This window comes from Odocoileus virginianus, unplaced genomic scaffold, assembly GCF_023699985.2.
Source record: "Odocoileus virginianus isolate 20LAN1187 ecotype Illinois unplaced genomic scaffold, Ovbor_1.2 Unplaced_Scaffold_12, whole genome shotgun sequence".
Classification (NCBI taxonomy): Eukaryota; Metazoa; Chordata; class Mammalia; order Artiodactyla; family Cervidae; genus Odocoileus; species Odocoileus virginianus.
The window spans coordinates 1,536,946-1,558,712 of NW_027224274.1; the positions used below are offsets into that span (position 1 = coordinate 1,536,946).

General features: G+C 39.6%; 1 protein-coding gene across 2 annotated transcripts in view; it reads right to left on the minus strand.

Moving 5' to 3' along the window:
* MAEL (maelstrom spermatogenic transposon silencer) overlaps positions 1–10,060 on the minus strand; it is a 48,297-nt gene extending 38,237 nt beyond the window's left edge. Inside the window, exons 1-5 of one of the 2 annotated variants that reach the window (XM_070462719.1) lie at positions 9,851–10,060; positions 9,511–9,603; positions 8,156–8,255; positions 7,063–7,218; positions 5,708–5,749 (exon numbers count right to left, since the gene is read on the minus strand). In XM_070462719.1, the coding sequence (XP_070318820.1) occupies positions 5,708–5,749; positions 7,063–7,218; positions 8,156–8,255; positions 9,511–9,603; positions 9,851–9,982 (523 nt within the window). In that variant the 5' untranslated portion in view covers positions 9,983–10,060. Of the gene's footprint in view, positions 1–5,707; positions 5,750–7,062; positions 7,219–8,155; positions 8,256–9,480; positions 9,604–9,850 lie in introns of both variants that reach the window. The other variant, XM_070462718.1, reaches the window with a different exon arrangement.
* Positions 10,061–21,767: the final 11,707 nt, after the last annotated feature.

The following is a 21,767-nucleotide window of genomic DNA, read 5'->3' on the forward strand; positions in this document are numbered from 1 at the left end:
TTATAAGCAATACAATCTTATCTCAGGAAATAAGAACAATCTGTCAAATAAAAAAATCTAACATTACATCTAGAGCAATCAGAAGAAAAAACAAAAATTTTAAATTAGCAGAAGGAAAGAAAGAGAGCAGAAATAAATGAAATGGAGACAAAACAATGAATTAAATAGAGACAAAATAAATAATAGACAAGGTCTATGAAACCAAAAGCTGGTTTTTTGAGAAGATAAACAAAATTTATAAATCTGTAGCTAGACTCACCAAGGAAAAAAGGGAGAGGGCTGAACTCAAAACTAGAAGTGAAATAACGGATACCACAGAAATACAAAGGATCATAGGAAGCTACTATGAGCAACTATACATCAATAAAATGGACAATCTAGAAGAAACAGACAAATTATTAGAAAGGTGTGTGCATATCTGTGCTCAGTTGCTCGGCTGCGCTCGATTCTTTGAGACCTTATGGACTGTAGCCCGCCAGGCTCATCTGTCCATGGGATTTTCCAGGCAAGAATACTGGAGTGGGTTGCCATTTCCTCCTCCAGGGGGTCTTCCCAACCCAGGAATGGAACCCATGTCTCCTACACTGAGCCACCTGGGAAGCTTATTAGAAAAGAACAACCTTCCAAACCAGGAAGAAACAGAAAATACAAGCAGAACAATTCCAAGTACTGAGACTGAAACTAATTAAGACACTCCCAACAAAGTTAAGTCAAGGACCAGATGGCATCACAGGCGTGTTCTATTAAACACTTAGAGAAGAGTTAACATCTATCCTTCTGAAACTATTCCGAAAAATGGCACAGGAAGAACACTCCCAAACTCATTCTATGAGGCCAAAATCAGGCAAAGAAGACACACAAAAATATTAGAGGCCAGTATCAATTAACAAAGATGCAAAAGCATCAACAAATACTAGCAAACTAAATTCAACAGTATATTAAAAGGATCATACATCATGATCAAATGGACTTATCTCAAAGATAGAAGTATTTTTAAGTATCTCCAAGTCAGTGTGATGCACCTCATTTACAAATTAAAGAAAATCCATAGCAAAGTGGGCACAGATGGAACATACCTCAGCATAATAAAGGCCACATATGACAAATTCAACACCATATTCAATGGTGAAAAGCTAAAAACATTCCCTCTAAGACCAGGAACAAGACAAGGATGTCTACTCTCACCACTTTTATTGAACATAGTTTGGGAGTCCTAGCCAGGGCAATCAGAGAAAACAAAAGGAACCCAAATTGGAAAAGTAGTAGTATGACCGTCACTGTTTGCAGATGACGTGATACTATACATAGGAAATCCTAAAGACGTTACCAGAAAACTTACTACAGTTCATTAGTTCAATAAAATTTTAGGAGACTATACACAGAAATCTGTTTCGTATCTACACACTAAGAGCAAAAGAACAGAAAGAAAAAATAAGGAAACCATCTCATTTGCCATCACATCAAAAAGAATAAAATACCTAGGAATAAACTTAACCTAAGGAGGCAAAAGACCTGTACTCTGTAAACTAGAAGATGCAGAGGAAAGAAACTAAAGATGACACAGATGTATATATATATGTTCTTGGATCTGAAGAATCAATATTGTCAACATGATTATACTACCCAAGGTAGTGTACTGACTCAGTGCAATCTCCATCAAATTACCAAAGGCACTGCTTTAGAGGACTAGAGCAAAAAGTCTTCAAATCTGTATGGAGACACAAAGGACTCCCAAAGAGTCACAGCAATCTTAAGATGGACAGAGCTGGAGGACTCAGGCTCCCTGACTTTAGATTATACTATAAAGCTACAGTCATCAAAACAGTATGGTACTCATACAAAAACACAGAACAATGGAATAGGATAGAGAACCCAGAAATGAACCCACTCACCTATGGTCAATAATCTACAGCAAAGAAGGCAAGAATTACAATGGAGAAAGGACAGTCTCTTCAGTAAGTGGTGCTGAGAAAACTGGACAGACACATGTGACAGAATGATACAATATTAAAACATCCTTTAAGAATGTACACAAAAATAAACTCCAAATGATTAAAAACCTAAATGTAAGACATATATAGGCATATTTAATAGATGATTTGTAAAGCAGGAGTCCATTTCAATGTTTATCTACTTGGACTTTGGAAGTGTAGTATTAATACCATGTCTGAATAAGATGGTGCCCATTATAGATGAGCATCCACTGGAGTATGGGCGACTCCATGGACTGTCAACAGACTGCATTCCTAATGCTGATTTTGCCTGAGATTTGCATTGTCTTTCAATGTTATGTGAAACTAATTACATAATTCTCTTTGGAACTTAACCTCCCAACCCTTATTGTAACTACAAAGTGGTTTACAAGATATTTAATGAGGTGCTATGTTTGTGGAAAAATACCATGTAATTCAAAAACACTACTGAATAGCAGATTACTCTGTGTAGTAGTTAAGTCCTTTACAATAATTTTAATTGTGATCATTTTCTGATTCTCATTGCTGGGAGTTATTAAATCTTAGCAAGCATCACCAATATTAAATGTTGAAAGTCCGTTTAAACTTTGAAGTTGGAGCAACTGTCTGTGTTTGAACAGATAAAATAAAGACAGCTTTATGTGCCCAGAAAGGAAACTGTGCCCAACTGCTAGCCAGTCTTGTCTGAAGAGCCACATATTTTTTTCCTGTGTTAATAATCAAGATAATTAGTATGTGGCCATTTTGTTACCCTTAAGAGACTGCAGTTCTGAATTTTTGATGAAAGGTTTGGCTGCTATAGAAGTTTTATTTTAAATATATTTTGAATTATAAGAACAAAAAATTTTTGTATTTTTTCAGTTAATTGGAATGATTGCCAAGTCAAAATAAATTCTTTAAAGTTTACTATAAAAAAAGTAAAAGGGAATTCTTAAATAAGACCCCAAGCCCCCACAAGCTATCAGGGAAAAAATTGATAAATTTACTAAATTAACAATAAAAACTTCTATAAATTAAAATACCCATGACAGAAAGCTGAAAACAGGTATCTGCACATGATTAAAATAATCAATAAAAACAGATAGACATATTATAAACTTCCATACACCAATAAAGATGACAAACAATCCAACAGAGAAATAGGGGGAAAGACATCATTTAAAAAATACAGAGAAATATACAGGATGTGTGGAGCTTCCCTGATGGCTCAGAGTAAAGAATCTGCCTGCAATGAAGGAGACCTGGGTTCAATCCCTGGGTTGGAAAGATGACCTGGAGAAGGGAATGGCTATCCACTCCAGCATTCTTTCTTTTTTTAATAAAACATGTATTTATTTGGCTACTCTGGATCTTAGTTTCGGCATGTGGGATCTAGTTCCCTGACCAGGGACTGATCCGGGCCCCGTGCACTGGGAGCGCAGAGACTTATTCACTGCACCACAAGGGAAGCCCCCACTCCAGTGTTCCTGCCTGACGAATCCCATGAACAGAGGAGCCTGGGGGGGCAGCACATGGAGTTGCAGAGAGTCAGACACGAGCGAGAGGTTCAAACGAGCAAAGTAAAACACATTGTTTAAATATGTACTTATCCTAAAACTATTCATAAAACAAAGGAGGTAACACAAAATTCAAAACAGGGGTTCTCTTAAGGGGGGGATGAAATCCAAGAGAAATATAGGGGTCTTCAGTGATAACAGCGAAGTGCTATTTCTTCAGCTGACTGGCGGGTGCACTGCTGTTCATTAATACTCTTTAAACTTTAAGTGAAGGTTATAATCTTTTTATATGTGTATGAAGCTTTGTTTTAAAAGGTGACAGACCTTCCATATAGGAAGCTGAAAGCAGTTTCTAAGGCTTGGCTCATGTTAGAGCAGAACTTCTGTCTCATGATTAACTATAGAAAGGAAAGAGGCAGAGCGCCTCTGGAGAAGGATGGGAGGAGGAGAGGGCCCGAATCTCCTACCCACCCCCGCACCCCCAACACACACGCACAGGACCTGAGCTCCCATTCAGAGGAACACTGTAGGGGTGGGCAGGACATGGGAGACCATCCAAATCTCTTCCAGTCTTAAAACTCTTCAATATAATGTGCTAAACCATAATGCCCATGAAGCCTTCACTTGGTTTCACACGTACTTCTTAAAGACCAGATACACAGGAGCATTAGGAAGATCTGAATGTACCATCCTTAGCTATTAATCATGTATATCTCTTTCAGAGTGTTACTGTGTGAAACATCAGCTGGATTACACTATCCTCGGTATTTTTAGTTATTCTGCTGACAGAGCTGTCATTCTAATACAGTCATTTATCTTATTTAATTGATACTTTCCTGGGGTTATCAAATTGGCAATTTAAGACATGCTTAAATTGGTAAGCTTCAAGTATTTTAGGTTTCCTGAATGAAAAACATTGTGCTTGGTTTCAAATAGTGTGAAAAATAAATTAAGAAAACATTCCTAGAGACCTTAATAGGTTTGTTTTCAAGAACCACACTTTCTGTTAATCATTTAATTTTGAAAACATTGCAAAAATAAATTTTTTTTAATGATTTTTATAAAAAAATTAATCAGAAACAAAATAAACAGTAAAGGGCATTCTCACAAATGAGTGTCTGGTGTATAGGGATTCCAATGCATTCATGAGATGAACAAACCATAAACAGAGCTTAAGCAAAAATGTGAAATTAATTCACCAGCTAAGTTTCTACTTTTACTTTTTTACTACTACCTATTTTGCCAAATAGTTTCAGACAGTTTAACATGTGAGATGACCTAGGTTCACATCTCAAAGTTACAACAGCATTTTTATTCTATACATTTTTTTCACCCAAAGCTACATAAGGGAACTTGCGAAAACACTGCCTTAAACTCCCTGTTCCAAAGCCTACAGCTCTGATTAAAAAATAAAACAAAAAAGGGACTAATACATATTTTTTACTAAAGAAAATATTGAGAAAACCTCAACACAATAAAAAGTGAATCTAAAATATTCTCTTCATTTATAAAGAACAATATTATAAGTATTACAAAACAGCTGCTTGTTATAGCAGATTTGACAAACTTATTTTTAATTTCAAACACTTCTACAGACTAGTTGTCAACATTTTTAAGAAAAAAACTTTTAAACACTGACATTTTGAATAAAAACTAAAAAACAAACCTATTATCCTGATTTTTATTTGAAAAGAAATAAAAAACTGGTTAAAATCTAGTTTCTAGAAAAGAGTACAAGACGTCAGATTTATATAGTCACATCCTTCAGTTGCAGATACTTTACATAGAAACCTGTTTTCATCTGAAAAATCAATTCATAGCTGTTTCATCTGTTTAACACTATTGTTCTGTTACTTTTGAAGCATAAACTTTTCCCCCCTTACTTTTGAATGGACATTTCTGTGAATAGCCCTAAATCTAGATAACCTTATACCTATTAGAAGACCTACCTAAGCACCTGGCCAGTAAAAGTCACTGATCTTCAAGCCAAAGTATATAAGCAGGAAAAAAAACAGAAATAAAAACACAATCTCCATAAAAGGAAAAGGACGTTATTCTATCATTGCTTGTAATTAAAAAATTATAAGGCTTACCTACACTATCTACCACTTTTAAGAAGATTTACCAACAATAATTTAAGATTATCTTCCCCCAATGTTTTACGTGTCTGCTTAAACAGCATCTTACCCAGGTGCTTATATTCAATGCCTATATTCTATCCCACTCCTTTATACTTACTTGCAGCCTGACAATGAAAACGAAATCCTCGTGGAATTTCACCTGTAATTCAAAATATTTTATTGAGAGATGAAGAAATCCAGAAGCTCTCAGCTGTACTACAGTGATATTCCACAAGACAACCATATCATAACACAGGTAATTGCTATTGTTATGTGAAATTACAGAAGATTTAAACCTCAAAGGAGTTTTTTCCTAACCAAAGGTATGATGACTATCAAAGAATCTTGGTATATTATTCACACTACTTTAAAAAGTTAGTCCTCACAGAGAAAGAAATACTAGGTAAAGAAAATCTGTGCTAAAGGAGTCTTAGCCAGGAGTCCATAAAAAGGCCACAGCTCATGAGGCCCTTTATATACCAAGATAACTGACATATTTCTCAGAGGAAAGTCTCTTCAGTTCTGCCTTTTTAACGTTTTACACCTGTTCAAAAATTGTCCTAAGTAGCAACTCTCCTTAAGTAGGAAAATTTGTTTTCCTGTTATTTCAAAGCAAGGAAAAGGGTTGGACTGTCTTAATGAATTTTAAAGCAACTGACAAGACTAAAGATGAAATTATTCTTTCCCCAAACTGTTCTCCCTATATATTCCTCCCACTAATCTCTAAAAGGTACAGTACTCCCCTAACTACTATACCAACTTGATAACTGAATCAAATCCTATGTGTTCATTACTAACTGCTTTTGATGGGGTGGAATAGTAGTAGGAATAATATTATCTGAAAGTCTTTTAAATACTAGTCAATTTTCATACCTTCTCAAGTATCCTTTAGAAAAGTAAAAGCGAAAGTCACTCAGTCGCGTCTGACTCTTTGCAACCCCATGAACTACAGTAAATGGAATTCTCCAGGCCAAAATACTGGACTGGGTGGTCGTTCCCTTTTCCAGTGGATCTTCCCAATCCAGGAATCGAACCCAGGTCTCCCACATTAGAACAGCCCTCCAACAGGTATTATCCCTACTTTACAGATTAATTAATAGGTTCAGAGAGGATAAATATTTTGCTCAAGGTTACAAGTCAACACCAAGTTAAAAACTAGGAACTGTTGATGTGAAGGATGGGGTAAAGAAAGTAAACAGCAAAGCTTTCAGCAGATTCTAAAACTACAGATAAGCAAACAGCAGGCTACAGATTTTTTCAGGCATTCTATCCTCTCAACTTTAATGCTTACTTGAGGTTAAAAGCCCAAACCAAAAACTCTGTCAACACTTCATTCTCAGTAGTTTTTCACCCAGTCTACATTTGAAGAACTCACCCACGCAACTGCTTTTAAGAAAAATACTATTATCAAATAAGATCAATATAAAAAAGTAACTTTTTAACATCTAGCATCTACTCTAATTGGCTACTTACCAGGATTTATAAAACTGTGGAAATCTGCCATAATACCTTCTTGGAGAGAATATTTAACACAGCCTATTTCACAAGGGAGGAAGCGCTGTTCACAGTGAGGAGGTAGCTCGCCATGGCTAAAAATATTCAAAAAATAAAAAATGCCTCCAAGGAGAGCTTCAAAGAAACAAAACACAAACAGATGAGCATCTCGAGATTTACTCCTTTGATAAAAACAAAAGTTTTAGAAACTTTCTCCTTTTGTTCCTATATTCCTAAATAAATTGGAAAAGAGAAAATAAATCAGGTGTATCAGATAAATAAATTTTCGTAACATTTACCAAGGATTAAAGCAATAACCACTGTTTGCATGAAATAACAAAATTATTCAAACTTACAGCTGGCTCTACATAACTTAGCTATACATAAGCCTTAAATGAGTAATGACTTAAGAAAAGCTGTGACCCATATTCAAGAAATGTAAGGGTACGGAAAATAAAACCAAGCAGAATCAGTATAGAGAAATTCTAGTACAAACTATGGACAATTTAGTTCACTCTCTACCTTTCACCAATACACACAAGACCACTTATAAATTCTCTAAAGGAAGAAAGAAATGTGAAAATGTAAGAAGGGTATTATTTTCTAGGATTGGCCACACTTAAGGACTGCTAAAGATTAATAAGTTTTTTAACAAAGTCAGAACACATTTAATTAAAAAAAAAAAAAAAAAAACCAGCCAGAAGGAATAGCAAGGACTCTGATTAACTATATTCTTTGCTGCCCTAGGCTCAATTTATCTTTACTTTTGAAACACACATATTTAAGTGTCTAGCTATAAACACTTGAATTCAAAAAGTATGTCTAATAACATATGACATGGTAGAAACCAGATTTTTGTTTAAAAAAAAAAAAAAAACAAAAACCCAGTGTCACTTCAACAAATGCATATTACCTGACCTTTTACAACTTTAGTGCCATCATGTTCAAACACCATAGACAGTTACTTTGAAATGCAGAATCAAAATGAAGAAAAGACAAGTTTACTGATCAACATAACGCAGAATTTTAAGTGCCCAAATTGATATAAGAAAACACTATAGGATTACTCTACCTTGATCACTTTTTAGAGACAAGCCTGACAGATCCGGGGGTGAAACATTCTGCTTTGGTACAAGCATGCCTGGCTTCCTCAGTGGGGTGCAAATAGGTTTCTAAAGAGAAAGGTAATCATTAACCATTTATTTAAACTCTTGCCCACTTTATATCATCTACTTAAATTTCGCAAAATAACTTTGAAACAACCCATAGCATAGATTACTTTAGTAACTACTCCAAGCCAATAAACCCAATGAGTCCATAAATAAATGTCTATAACACCAACACCAAAAGTCAGACATGGCAAAATCTAAAAATATTTTGAATCAAGGGGCTGAGTGGTAAATAACCAGTCCAATTACTGTTGAAAGCCATTTCCCCACTACTGATAATCTAATCCTATGGAGTCATATAATACATGCTTGTCCAATGGCCAAAAGAATATCATCTGCCAAAGTATTCTAACACTGTTCATTCTTCACTCAAAGTAAAAACCAGATTGTGCTGACTCCAAGTCTCAATGATGTATATGTAGAACATGACTTTTATTTCGAGGGGAAATATCTTAAGAAACTGTAGTGAAAAGAAGACACACAAAAATCAGGGCTCACAAGTACAATCAAGTATTAATATGAATTCAACTGAGCAGAGCTTCTACTCAAACATAAATCCATAAGATAAAAATCTCTCCAACCTAAAACAAGCAAAACTACTGAATTTCAATCCAGTGTTAGCAGTTTATAATAAGAATAGAATTTTTGCTATGTCAGAATGGGAAGAATACAGAGGGAGGGGGTAAAATTCTACATTTACCTTGCCTTTTCTAGATATGAATCAGCAACAGATTTTACTCAGTGCTTTAACATTCTGCTACACAGACATAAATTCAAATAAACTTTATTTAACTCTTACCTGTAAGGCACACAAAACATTAATCAACATCCACAGATACTGTTATTTCAATATTTTAAACACAGACTAGTGTCATTCAAAAAGAGAGACTGGACCAAACTACTGTTAAACATCTGAAAAGAGATTCTTCAATCATAAAAGAATTCAAAAGGACCCTTAGAGGCGATCTAGTACAAATCCTAAATATCAAGACTCCCTTTTGCTAATCATGGTTTATTGGTTGCAGGTGTCCTAATGGGATTTTCCCTGGCCTTCACCATCAAACAAAACCAATGTGTGCCCTAGTTCAGGAGCCTGCCCGTTTTTCAGCAAGCATTCTGACACCAAGAAAAAAATGAAAAACTCTTTTTTGCACTCACCCAAATCACCGGGTCGTCTACTCTTGACATTAACCCACTCACTCATCCAGCATTTACTGAGCATGCCTACCTGTGAGGCAGGTGGCTGCTCTCTGGTTACCTGCTTCTCCGAAGGCCCAGAGTCCTTCCCCTGGGCAGCTCTCCACTGTCGGGCCATTTCTGCATACTTCTCCTTTTCCTCCTCCCCCAGGAGCTTGAGGAGATGGAAAGGGAAAACAAGAAGCACCAGTGAGGGCCTGGAGCCCGGGGCCCCCAAGAGATGCCTGGACATCACTGGGAGGCGGTTCCGGCGTCGGTTTGCCCTGGGCCGGGGCCGGGGAGCTTCCTCCCCCTCCAGCAGGGCCCAGGGGTCCCTGGTCTTCCCAAGGCCTCTTCCCCTTCCGCCTGGCCCTCCCACTTGCCAACTGCCCGGCCCCGGGCTCACGGGCCTCCTGCCTTACCGCCCATTCAGGGGAGCAGTAGGGGATGGCATCAGCGACGCGAGCCACAGGCAGGCCTCTCCGCCGTAGTTCGGGGATCTTCTCCTGCACGAAGAAATAGTAGGCATTGCGGCTGGCCCGGCGGTTCGGCATGGCGAGCGTAGCCAGGCCTTGAAGCGAGCCTCAGACAGCACCCGCCGCCGGCGCCCTCGCCGGGCTCCCACCCTTAGTAACCAAGGCTGTGGCCTGCACGCGCAAGGCGTCAGCTCTCAGCCAATCAGGGCGCGGTGCGCAGGCGCATTGGCCTCTCCGGGAGAAAAACAGTCTGAGACCGGAAGATTCCGCCTCGTGCGACCGAGGAGGCGGGGCGGAGGGGGAGCTAGGGCACAGAGGCCAAGCATTCTGATTGGCGGAGATGAGTCGGTGGGCTTGTCACGAGCATGGCTTGGAGAAATTTCTGTACATTATTGCGTAATATCCTTCAAAGTAGGTAAAGAGGACCAGCCAATGCTTCAGGTTCTTCCGTGCTTTACGGTTCGGTTCAGTTCAGTCGCTCAGTCGTGTCCGACTCTTTTTCGACCCCACGGACTGCAGCACGCCAGGCCTCCCTGTCCATCACCAACTCCCAGAGTTTACTCAAACCCATGTCTACTGAGTTGGTGATGCCATCCAACCATCTCATCCTCCGTCGTCCTCTTCTCCTCCTACCTTCAGTCTTTCCCAGCATCAGGGTCTTTCCCAATGAGTCAGTTCTTCGCATTCGGTGGCCAAAGTATTGGAGTTTCAGCTTCTAAATCAGTCCTTCCAGTGAATATTCAGGACTGATTTCATTTAGAATGACTGGTTGGATCTCCTTGCAGTCCAAGGGACTCTCAAGACTCTTCTCCAACACCACAGTTCAAAAGCATCAATTCTTCCGTGTTCCACTTTCTCTATAGTTCAACTCTCACATCCCTATGTGACTACTGGAAAAACCATAACCTTGACTAGGCGGACCTTAGTTGGCAAAGTAATGTCTCTGCTTTTTAATATGTCTATCTAGGTTGGTCATAACTTTTCTTCCGAGGAGTAAGCGTCTTTTAATTTCATGGCTGCAGTCACCATCTGCAATGATTTTGGAGCCCAAGAAAATAAAATCTGTCACTGTTTCCACTTTTTCCCATCTATTTGCCATGAAGTGATGGGACTGGATGCCATGATCTTAGTTTTCTGAATGTTGAGCTTTAAACCAACTTTTTCACTCTCCTCTCTCTCTTTCATCAAGAGGCTCTTTAGTTCTTCTTCACTTTCTGCCCTAAGGGTGGTGTCATCTGCATATATGGAGAATGCAATGGCACCCCACTCCAGTCCTCTTGCCTGGAAAATCCCATGGTTGGAGGAGCCTGGTAGTCTGCAGTCCGTGGGGTCGCTAAGAGTCGGACATGACTGACTTCACTTTCACTTTTCACTTTCATACATTGGAAAAGGAAATGGCAGCCCACTCCAGTGTTCTTGCCTGGAGAATCCCAGGGACGGGGGAGCCTGGTGGGCTGCTGTCTATGGGGTCGCACAGATTCGGACACGACTGAAGTGACTTAGCAGCAGCGGCAGCATCTGCATATCTGAGGTTATTGATATTTCTCCCGGCAGTCTTGATTCCAGCTTGTGCTTCCTCCAGCCCAGCATTTCTCATGATGTACTCTGCATAGAAGTTAAATAAGCAGGGTGACAATATACAGCCTTGACGTACTCCTTTTCCTATTTGGAACCAGTCTGTTGTTCCATGTCCAGTTCTAACTGTTGCTTCCTGACCTGCATACAGGTTTCTCAAGAGGCAGGTCAGGTGGTCTGGTATTCCCATCTCTTGAAGAATTTTCCACAGTTTGTGGTGATTCACACAGTCAGAGGCTTTGGCATAGTCAATAAAGCAGAAATAGATGCTTTAGAGTTGTAAGGGGCCAACTCTGTGCCAAGATTGTGGAAGGTCTTGGGTGGAGGGGACAGAGAGAGGAACACCACAAATGAGATCTTTTCCCTCAAAAAGTTTACACTCTGATGGGGGGCGGGGCAGGTAAGATGACAAAAGCAAGAGAACCAGCCAGAATGATTTGATTTGGTTTCTGCCCTGATTCTTAAACATTATTTAAGAATATGGTTTTTTAAAACACGGTTTTTCATAAGTATTGTAAAGGAAACACTTATAGTAAAAGGCTGAGATTTTAAATACTGCCCTTGAATAAATTTTATAGATTTCCTTATACAGGTCTGATTCATTTTATTCCTTTGTTAGTTTTATTCCTAGAATGTATATAGAAGTATTATATTTATTTTTTCCATTATGTTTTCTAATTAGTTACTCCTGATGTGTAGAGAAAGGTATTGATTTTAGTGTTAATCTTGTGTATTTAGACAGTGCTGAATTCTCAAATTGGTTCAAATAGTGACAGTCAATTTTCCTGGATTTTCTTGGATATGTGCTTCCCAGAGAAACATCCATCTGTGTTCAGTTTGTTAAGTATGTGTATGCATGTTGTATATATATGTTTTAAAAGCAAGAACAAGATTTAAAAAAAATTTTTAATGCTTTTTGTGTATCTTCTCAGATGACATATGGTTTTATCCTTTGATTGTTTAGTATAGTAAATGATATTGCTAGATTTTTCTGTTAAAGTATCCTGCCATTACTACTACTATAACCTCTTCTCAATCATGCTTGGCATTGCTTATATTTTAAAGTATACCCAATGTGGGATTTTTGCCTCCTTGATTGAAGTGATATTAAATGGTGGATTTTTTTCATGCTATCCTTACAAAATGTTGGTATAAGAATTGTAATAGCCTCGTAAAATGAACTGCCATCTTTTTCTCTGTTCACATTGAAGAACAATGGCATTATCTATTCCTGGACAATTTGATAGAACTTTACTAATAAAATGCTTTGATCCTAGTATATCTATGGAGAATGCTGTTGACCTTTGATTGCCATTTCAGTATTTTGCATGGTTATTACTCTTCAGGTTTCCTTACTTTCCTTAAGCTAATTTTGTTAATATTCCTCTTTAGAAAATTGTTTCATTTTGGTTTTCACTTATATTGCTATAAAATGTAGTCAAGGATGTGACACAACTAGGATTTTCATACAGTGAGAGTCTCTGATATAGATAAACTTACATTTACCATCAGACCCAGAACTTCCACTCATTTAGGAGGAATTTAAAAAAAAACAAAACACTTGGAAATGAATTTTCGTAGCAGCTCTATTTGTAAGAGCCTCAAACTGGACAACCATATGTTCATTAAAAGAGGAATTGATTTTAAAATTGTGATATATCCTTATTAACTACCCTGGTGGCTCAGATGGTGAAGAGTCTGCCTGCAATGCAAGAGACCTGAGTTTGATCCCTGAGTTGGAAAGAGACCTTGGAGTAAAGAAAGGCTACCCACTCCAGTATTCTTGCCTGGAGAATCCCATGGACAGAGGAGCCTAATGGGCTACAGTCCATGGGGTCACAAATAATCAGATACAGCTGAGTGACCCACACACTTATTAGGCTGCTATTCAGGAAAGAAATGCAATAAACTGTTGATATTTAACATGGATGAATTTCAGGATTTGTTGAGTGAAAAAAGGAATATATAAAAGGGTAGATAGATATCTTGATTCCATTTATACAAAACTCAAGAAAAGGCAAACTATCATATAGAAATAAGATGAACAGTTGTTGTTTAGTTACCAAGTCATGCCCAACTCTTTGCAACACTGCCCCTGCCCACCCCCCACCCTCCACGCCTGCCTCAGGCATTTCCCAGGCAAGAATCCTGGAGTGGGTTGCCATTTCCTTCTCCAGGGGATCTTCCCAGACCCCGGATGGAACCTGTGTCTCTTGCATTGACAGGCAGATGCTTTACCACTGAGCCACCGGGCTGCTCAAATCAATAGTTACCTAGTGCTAAGAGGCAGAGGAAGGGGATTGACTGAGGACTGACAAGAGAACCCCTGGGTTGTCAGAAATATTTTATACCTTGATTATGGTGGTAGTGGTTACAAGTGGCATATAGTTACCAAAATTTCTCAAATAATACATTTAAAAGGTGTGCATTTTATTGTGTGTAAATTATACTTCAATAAAGTTGATTTAAAAAAACAAAACTTATTGGCATAAAATAATTACAATATTTTTTATAATTTAAAACATATTCTAATATTGCTTTCCCTTTTCATTCCTAATGTTATTACTACCTCCTGTCTTTTTTTCCTCTTGCAAATGTTTATTTTACTGATCTTAAAAAAAAAAAAAACCAGGTTTGGGTTTTATTGATGAACTTTACAGTTTTCCTGTTCCTTTTTATTTCTGCTTTAAGTTTATGGAGTCCCTCTGTCTTATTTCCTTCAGGCTATTTTGTGGTTCTTTTTCTAGTTTCTTGAATAAAAAGCTTCATTCAAGTATTTTCAATTTCTGTTTACTATCGTTCTAGGTTTCTTATTTTTACTTTTTCTGCTTTAAATGGACTGATCACTATTTTTTACTCTGCTTTTTCTTACACTGGTTTCAAGTCATGCTTTCTATTTTGCTTCATTCAGTAGCTATTTATGTTTTTAAGATACTTGTTTTAAAACAAATTTTTATAACTTAGTAGGTATCCATACCCATTCTTCTCAAACAGACAGGAAGCTTAGAAAACTATTGCTTCCCCTCACTTAGTATCCCAACTCACTGCTACACCATTCCACTTGTTATTATCTGGGATTTTAGTTTCAGATTTTTTTTTTTATACCAATGTTGAGACATGATGGAAGTATAGTAAATTAAATACATATATCTAAAGCATACAACCAGATGTTTTAACATATGTGTACAGCTGTGAAACCGTCACTACCATCAAGATAATAAACATATCCACCCCCAAAAGTTCTCTTACTAACCCCTTAGGCTCCTTGAAGTTGCCCCACAATTAACCGATACTCTGTTCCCTTGTTTTTCCTTCAGTCTTTGTTCTCTGTGTTTCATTTTGCAGTTCCTACTGTTTCTTCACGTTTACTAACCTTTTCTTTTGCGAGATCTAATTTGCTACTAAACCCATCCAGTGTATTTTTTTGTATCAGATCATTTAGTTTTCACCTCTAGAATTTTATTTGAATCTTTCTTATGTCTTCCATATTTCTACTTAACATGGTCTATCCGTCTTCTACCTTTAACATGGAATGTAGTTATAGTAACTATTGACTGTCCACTCATTCCATCATCTGTGTCATTTCTGGGTCTGTTTCTACTGGTTGATTTTTCTTATTATTACGGGTTTTATTTTGTCCTGCTTCTTTGTAAGCTTGGCAATATTTGGTTGGATGACCATTGTAGATTTTACCCTATTGGATGCTACATATTTTTCTAATAAATATTCTTGTGCTTTGTGTTATGTTTTTGGAGACAATTTGAGTCTGGTTTTACCTCCTTTTGAGGTTTGCTTTTATGCTTAGTTACTCAGATTTAGAGCAACCTTTACGACTAATTTTCTCCTCTGCTGATATAACATGCTTCTGAATACTGTGTCTGAGAACTCATGAATGTGCAGGTTTTTCCACTTTGGCTAATGGAAACAGACTATTTCTAGCCCTGTGTGAATTTCAAGGATTGTTCCTTCCAGTCCTTTCAGGTTGTTCTTTCCCTGGCACTGTATGGTTTCCTCCCACACACGCACTGATCAGTATTCAGCTGCAGCTCCAAGGGAGATCCTCGGCAGATTTCCAGAGCTCTTCTTCGCGCTGCTCTCTTTGTCTGGTCCTCTGCCCTGTGAACTCTAGCCGCCTTGGCCTGCCTAGACAACAAACTCCATCTCTCAAGGAGACCACAGGGCTCTGCCTAGGTTACTACTCTTGATTCTGCATTCTGGATACTCTCTCTGAGCAGCAACCTGGGGCAATCACAGGGCTCACCCTGTTTGCTTCTGTTCTTTCAGGGATTATTCGCCTCTGCTCCCTGATGTCCAGTTTCCGAAAAGATTGTTTCATATGTTTTGACCAGTTGATAAATTCATTTCCTGTTACTCCATCTTGGCTCAGATTGCTTTATCTTAAACACTTAAAATAATACTTGGATTTAACTGTTAAATGTTTAGATAGGTGATCAGAGGCAAATCTTTCTGAGATGTCATTTAAAATGAGAAAGAATGCAAAGGTATGGAGGTAGTCATGTTAAGAGCTGAAGAAGTGCATTCCAGACGGAGGGAACAGTGTATGAAAAAGCCTCACACAATAAAGAGCTTGGTGAATCCTCAGAACAAACAGAAGATTGGTTGGTGTTGCCGAAGTGTATCCAGTCAGGTGGAGTGCGGTGCTTACTGAGGATGGAGTGACCAGCAAGGACTTGGACATGGCCAGTATCAGGGGTTCAAGTATTGTCCTAAGGACGTTGGTGGTCATTTAAGAGATTTTTTAAGTGTCACATGGTTTAGAGTTTAAGAAGGTCACTCGATGCTAGTCGGAGAACAGTTTCAAATCAAGAATGGGCGTGAGGAGATGAGTTAAAAGCTTCCTTCAGGAGTCCATGTGGAATGATGATGACCTAGAACAGAGACGTGCAGCAGACATGGAGAGGTGACCATGGTTTTAATTGTACTTTGTGGAAAAATAGAACTAGCCAATGGATTGGTTATAGAAGTGAGAGAAAGGGAGGAATACTAGGATTTTGATTTGAGTAACAGTGGCAAGTGGTGTCTTTTTCTAAAACAGCAAGGGCTGTACTAGTACCAAAGAGGGTCTGCTCCTCATAATACTATTATCTGCTCCTCTCCTTCTTTGTTACAACTGATTTTTTTCTGGTTTTACTTAAGTAAGGTCCTAGGTAAACAAGATAGTGCTCCCCTCTGAGCAGCCACATGGATCTTCCTGTTCAGAAATTCTACAGGGTGGCAGGCTTTTGTTTGGGACACGCAAGGCAAGGGCAGGGGAGTCAAGAACCCAGTTGTGGGTGTGTTCACTTTGAAATGCCTATTACACATTCAAGTGCAGATGCCAAGCAGCCAATCAGCTATCTATCTGGAGTTCTGGGCTAGTACAGCATCTGGAAGTAAGCCACGCAGAGCGGGACACAGACTCATGAAAACGGATGAGATCACTAGGCTGAGAGTGAAGAGAGAAAAAAGGACCCACGATGGAGTCCTGAGGAACTCCAGCATTTAGAAGTCAGCTGGGCATCCAGTCCCATCACTTCATGGCAAATAGATGGGGAAACAGTGGAAACAGTGGCTGACTTTATTTTTTTAGGCTCCAAAATCACTGCAGATGGTGACTGCAGTCATGAAATTAAAAGACGCTTGCTCCTTGGAAGAAAAGTTATGACCAACCTAGACAGCATATTAAAAAGCAGAGATATTACTTTGCCAACAAAGGTCCATCTAGTCAAAGCTATGGTTTTTCCAGTAGTCATGTATGGATGTGAGAGCTGGACTAAAGAAAGCTGAGTGCCAAAGAACTGATGCTTTTGAATTGTGGTGTTGGAGAAGACTCTTGAGAGTCCCTTGGACAGCAAGGAGATCCAACCAGTCCATCCTAAAGGAGATCAGTCCTGAATATTCATTGGAAGGACTGATGCTGAAGCTGAAACTCCAATACTTTGGCCACCTGATGCAAAGAACTGACTCACTGGAAAAGATACTCATGCTGGGAAGGACTGAGGGCAGGAGGAGAAGGGGATAACAGAGGATGAGATGGCTGGATGGCATCACCGACTCGATGGACATGAGTCTGAGTAAATTCCAGGAGTTGGTGATGGACAGGGAGGCCTGGCGTGCTGCAGTCCATGGAGTTGCAAAGAATTGGACATGACTGAGCGACTGAACTAGAAAAAGAATGGGGCTTCCCTGGTAGCTTAGCTGGTAAAGAATCCGCCTGCAATGCAGGAGACCCCGGTTCGATTCCTGGGTCAGGAAGATCCGCTGGAGAAGGGATGGGCTGCCCACTCCAGTATTCTTGGGCTTCCCTGGTGGCTCAGCTGGTGGAGAACCCGCCTGCAGTGCGGGAGACCTGGGTTTGATCCCTGGGTTGGGAAGATCCCCTGGAGAAGAGAAAGGTTACCCACTCCAGTATTCTGGCCTGGGAAATTCCATGGACTGTATAGTCCATGGGGTCGCAAAGAGTTGGACAAGACTGAGCAACTTTCACTAGAAAAAGAAAACCTAGTGAAAGTAAGGAAGACGGGATGTCTGAGGAAGCAGGGAGAAAACTAGGGAAACTAAGAGTTTCCAAGAGGAAGTGCTTCATTCATTTAATAAATGTTTGTTTCGAGTCTATGCACTGCCAGGCTCTACTTCAGGCACGGTAATAAGTAGAACAAAACAAAGCTTACAACATAATGAGGAAGACAGAAAATAAAGATAAATAATAACTATGTATATAATATGTTATCTGAACATTTTATTGGACAATAAGTCCAATGAAGAAAGACAATGCAGGATAAGGAAATAGGGATTGATGGAGGGTATAACTTTAGCGTGGTCAGAAAAGACCCTATTTGAGGAAATGACATTTAAGTAAACTCTGGAAGTGAGGAAGCAAACCATGAAGATACCAGGCAAAGATCACTCCCAATCAAGGGAATAGCAAGTGCAAAGACTCCAAGGTGGACACGTGTCAGGGATGTCTGAGGAACAGCTACATTAGTCCGTAGTTGGAGTGAAGTGAGCAAGGCGGGGGAGGGGCTCAGAGAGATATTGCAGAGGGAGCGTGGGCCAAATCATACAGGGCTTACAAGGACAGCCTAAGAATTTTGAATTTCAGTCTAAATGGGAGAGAAGCCATTAGAAATATGGATGGCTTCTACTTTCTAAAAATATTAAGTATGAGGTGTGATTTTCAGCCAAGTGAGTATGAAACCACCCCAAAAAACATAGCATTTTAAGAGAACTTTTTCTTATGCTATTTTTTCCTGATGCTAATTTAAATTAAGGCCCTGATAGTATAGAGTGTATCCTCCAACCTGTGCTAATAATAGTAATAATAGCTAACATTCATTGAAAGCTATTGTGTCAGACTCCCTGCTAAACACTGCACAAGGGTTATCTGATCTCTCCCCTCCATAACAACCCCATGAAATAGATTCTATGATCTTCTGCATTTTGCAGAATGGGAAATTGGGGCTTCCCAAGGTCACACAGCCCATGAATGGCTCTGACCTCTGTGAGATCCCTGCTTCTTTAACACGAGTATTCCAAGCTGTTCATTATAGATGCTCAAGGATGTTTATCATACAATGCTTTGCCAAAGCAAAAAAGGGGAATTTCCAAGTTCCCCATCCTCTCTAGACGTTGCCCGAATTCACACCACATTCCTGAGTAACTCAGCCTTAAGTCTGGTTGATTTCTCAACTTGCTCAGTCTATACATATACAACCTCTTGTCAGGTTATGTACTTCCACTTCCTGTGTCTCCCTGTAGTGTCTCTCTCATGTACAGTTTGCTTCCCATTCCTGCCACCCTAGAGCTGAGTTCTGGTGCTTGTTCCTTCTGGGGTTCTTATGATGAGCTCTCCCCGTGAAGAGGCCTCTGCCTGTTGTCTCTCTTTCCACCAATATATCTTACATCCTGTGGCCACAATAACTTGGGTGAAATATACATCTGATCTTGTTTTTCTGCTTAGATATCCTTATGGTTATCTTGCCTGCAGAGTTAAGTCCAGGCCTGTAGCCTGGCTCCCCTTGCTCTGACCTCAGCCTGCCTTTCCAGCCTCATTGCTGACTCACACTCCTGGCAGTAGGCCCCACTCTCACCTCAGCCCATTGCTTGTGCATCTGCCCTACCTTTTGCTCCATTTCTGCATTTAGAAACTCTGCCCAGATCTTGTTTAGGACTTAGCTCAGGGGTCACCTTTTCATGATGACATCTCTGCCTGGCACCCCCACAGGTAACTGACCCCTCTCGCTTTGTGCTCCCACCATACCTACAAATGTCCCTATGGAGGTCCTGCCACACTATCACATTCAAAGGCCATGTGTCTGTCTCACCCACCCCAACACACACACACAGCCACACCCACATACGGCTACGGTTCAACTGAAAGCTCTTTGACAGAAGAGGCTGTGACTCATCCATCCTAGAATACCTACTCATCTTGAATTTCTGGGCAGCATAGTGTCTAAAATATAGTAGGTGCTCAATGGATGTGTATGGAATAAATAAATGAATGAACTCAAGAAAGAGAGAAGAGAAGATGGGGAAAAGGGACATAGGCCTTGGGACAGGTTGAAATCAGACAGAAAACATCTTGATCACCTTTGTGTACAGGGAACTCATTAAGGACTGGGATAGGAGTACAGAATCAACAGTCTACGAGACAGCCTCACGCTGTAACTCCAACACAGAAGTCAGGGCTGCCGTTCCTTAACACTAGTTTTCAAGAGCCCACAGATGACCCATCTGTTGCTTGAGCAGCTTCCTTTCATGATGTTCAGTGTTCTGGTTCTGTTTTCCCAATTGCCTTACCTGCCTGTTTTCTGGGGGTGAGGTCACTGGACGACATACTCATTCACTTCCTTCCCTTAGGGTCCATCTTAGACCTGTGCCAGGTGAGAAGGCCTCTAGGAGAAAGCTTAGGGCTGGGAAGCAATCTTCTAGCTTAATCACCAAGACCTAGAACCCAAAGAATTGATAAAATAAAGGAAGACAGGCTCCCTTCATCATTCCCCCTTTGGGCTAAAGGATGCTGCTGGATTACTGGAATCTGCTCTGCTGCTAATTTGGGGGTCTGTCCATGCCGTTCTGATTTCCAAAGGATGCCAACACTGAAACAAAAACAGAAACAAAAGCAAAAACCAAAGATAGGGCTCATAAAAGAGCAGCAGACGTACTTCATGTTTGGCTTCGTCACTCAGAAAAATTATAGGTTGAACTGTCAGTCAGTCAGGGCTCCCAGGGTTTCAACCACTCATAATTAACTGGATTAACAGCTCACGATTGAGACAGAACGAGAGCAGGTGTGCACTGGGGGTTTTATCTGGCCAAAGATACAGGCCTGACAAAGCCCGTCATCTCTTCTTGCTGGCTCTCTGCTTCCTCCAGGGATGTCCCAGAGACTGAGTAAATTGTGGCACAGCTGTACCTACTGTCTAAGCAACAGTTTCTACATTGTAGAACTATTAGTGCATATAGAAAATCTAAAGAAGAAAATATAAAGGAATGACTGTACTCCCTGATATAACCACTATTACTCTTCTGTCGTTTCCATTGACTCCTTTAAATGCATTTTCCATATTTGGGACCGTGCTCTAAATATAATTTGATGTTCTGCTCTTTTCCCTGCATGTTATCCTTGGATGGACCTCTATGGGGAAAACAGAGAGAGCTAACCCAGGTGGGGGATGCCTACTGTTGGTGGGGTCTGGCCTCAGGATGAGGCAAGCTGACATCATCTAATTCTGTACCACCCTGCCCCGAGAACCACTGCAGTGTTATTTGAAGCCTGAGACAGCAGGCTCTTGGGTTAAATCTGCTTCAGGTTCATGAAATTTTCAGTATGTTCCCCCAATCTTTTACTGTTCTTGGCAGTACAGCTTTTTAAAATTCTTTGGCATCATGCACTTTATATTTGCATTTCCTTTCTTTAAAGCATTTTCTTAATGAAACAGTCTATTCTTCAATATGAAAGGGCTTTGAGATTGAAAATGTTTCCAGTTTCTAGTACAGGGTGCTCAGAGTCTTCAGTATTTGTTTGATCATATTTATTTATTTATTTAGTTTCTCACATTAATTTAGACTTTTTAAAAAAATTATAATTCAGTGAAGGTGGTTTTGAAGAGATGAGGGATGGGAAAGATAAACTGAAAAGGTAGCACAAGGGAAGGAAAAGAAACAAAACTCAGATAAGAAACACGGTATCTGAAGGTCACACCTCATAGGTTCCTCCTGGAAGACCAGATCGGACCGAAGTAGAAATGTGATATTATCTGTGTGCTTTAAAAAGACCTACATT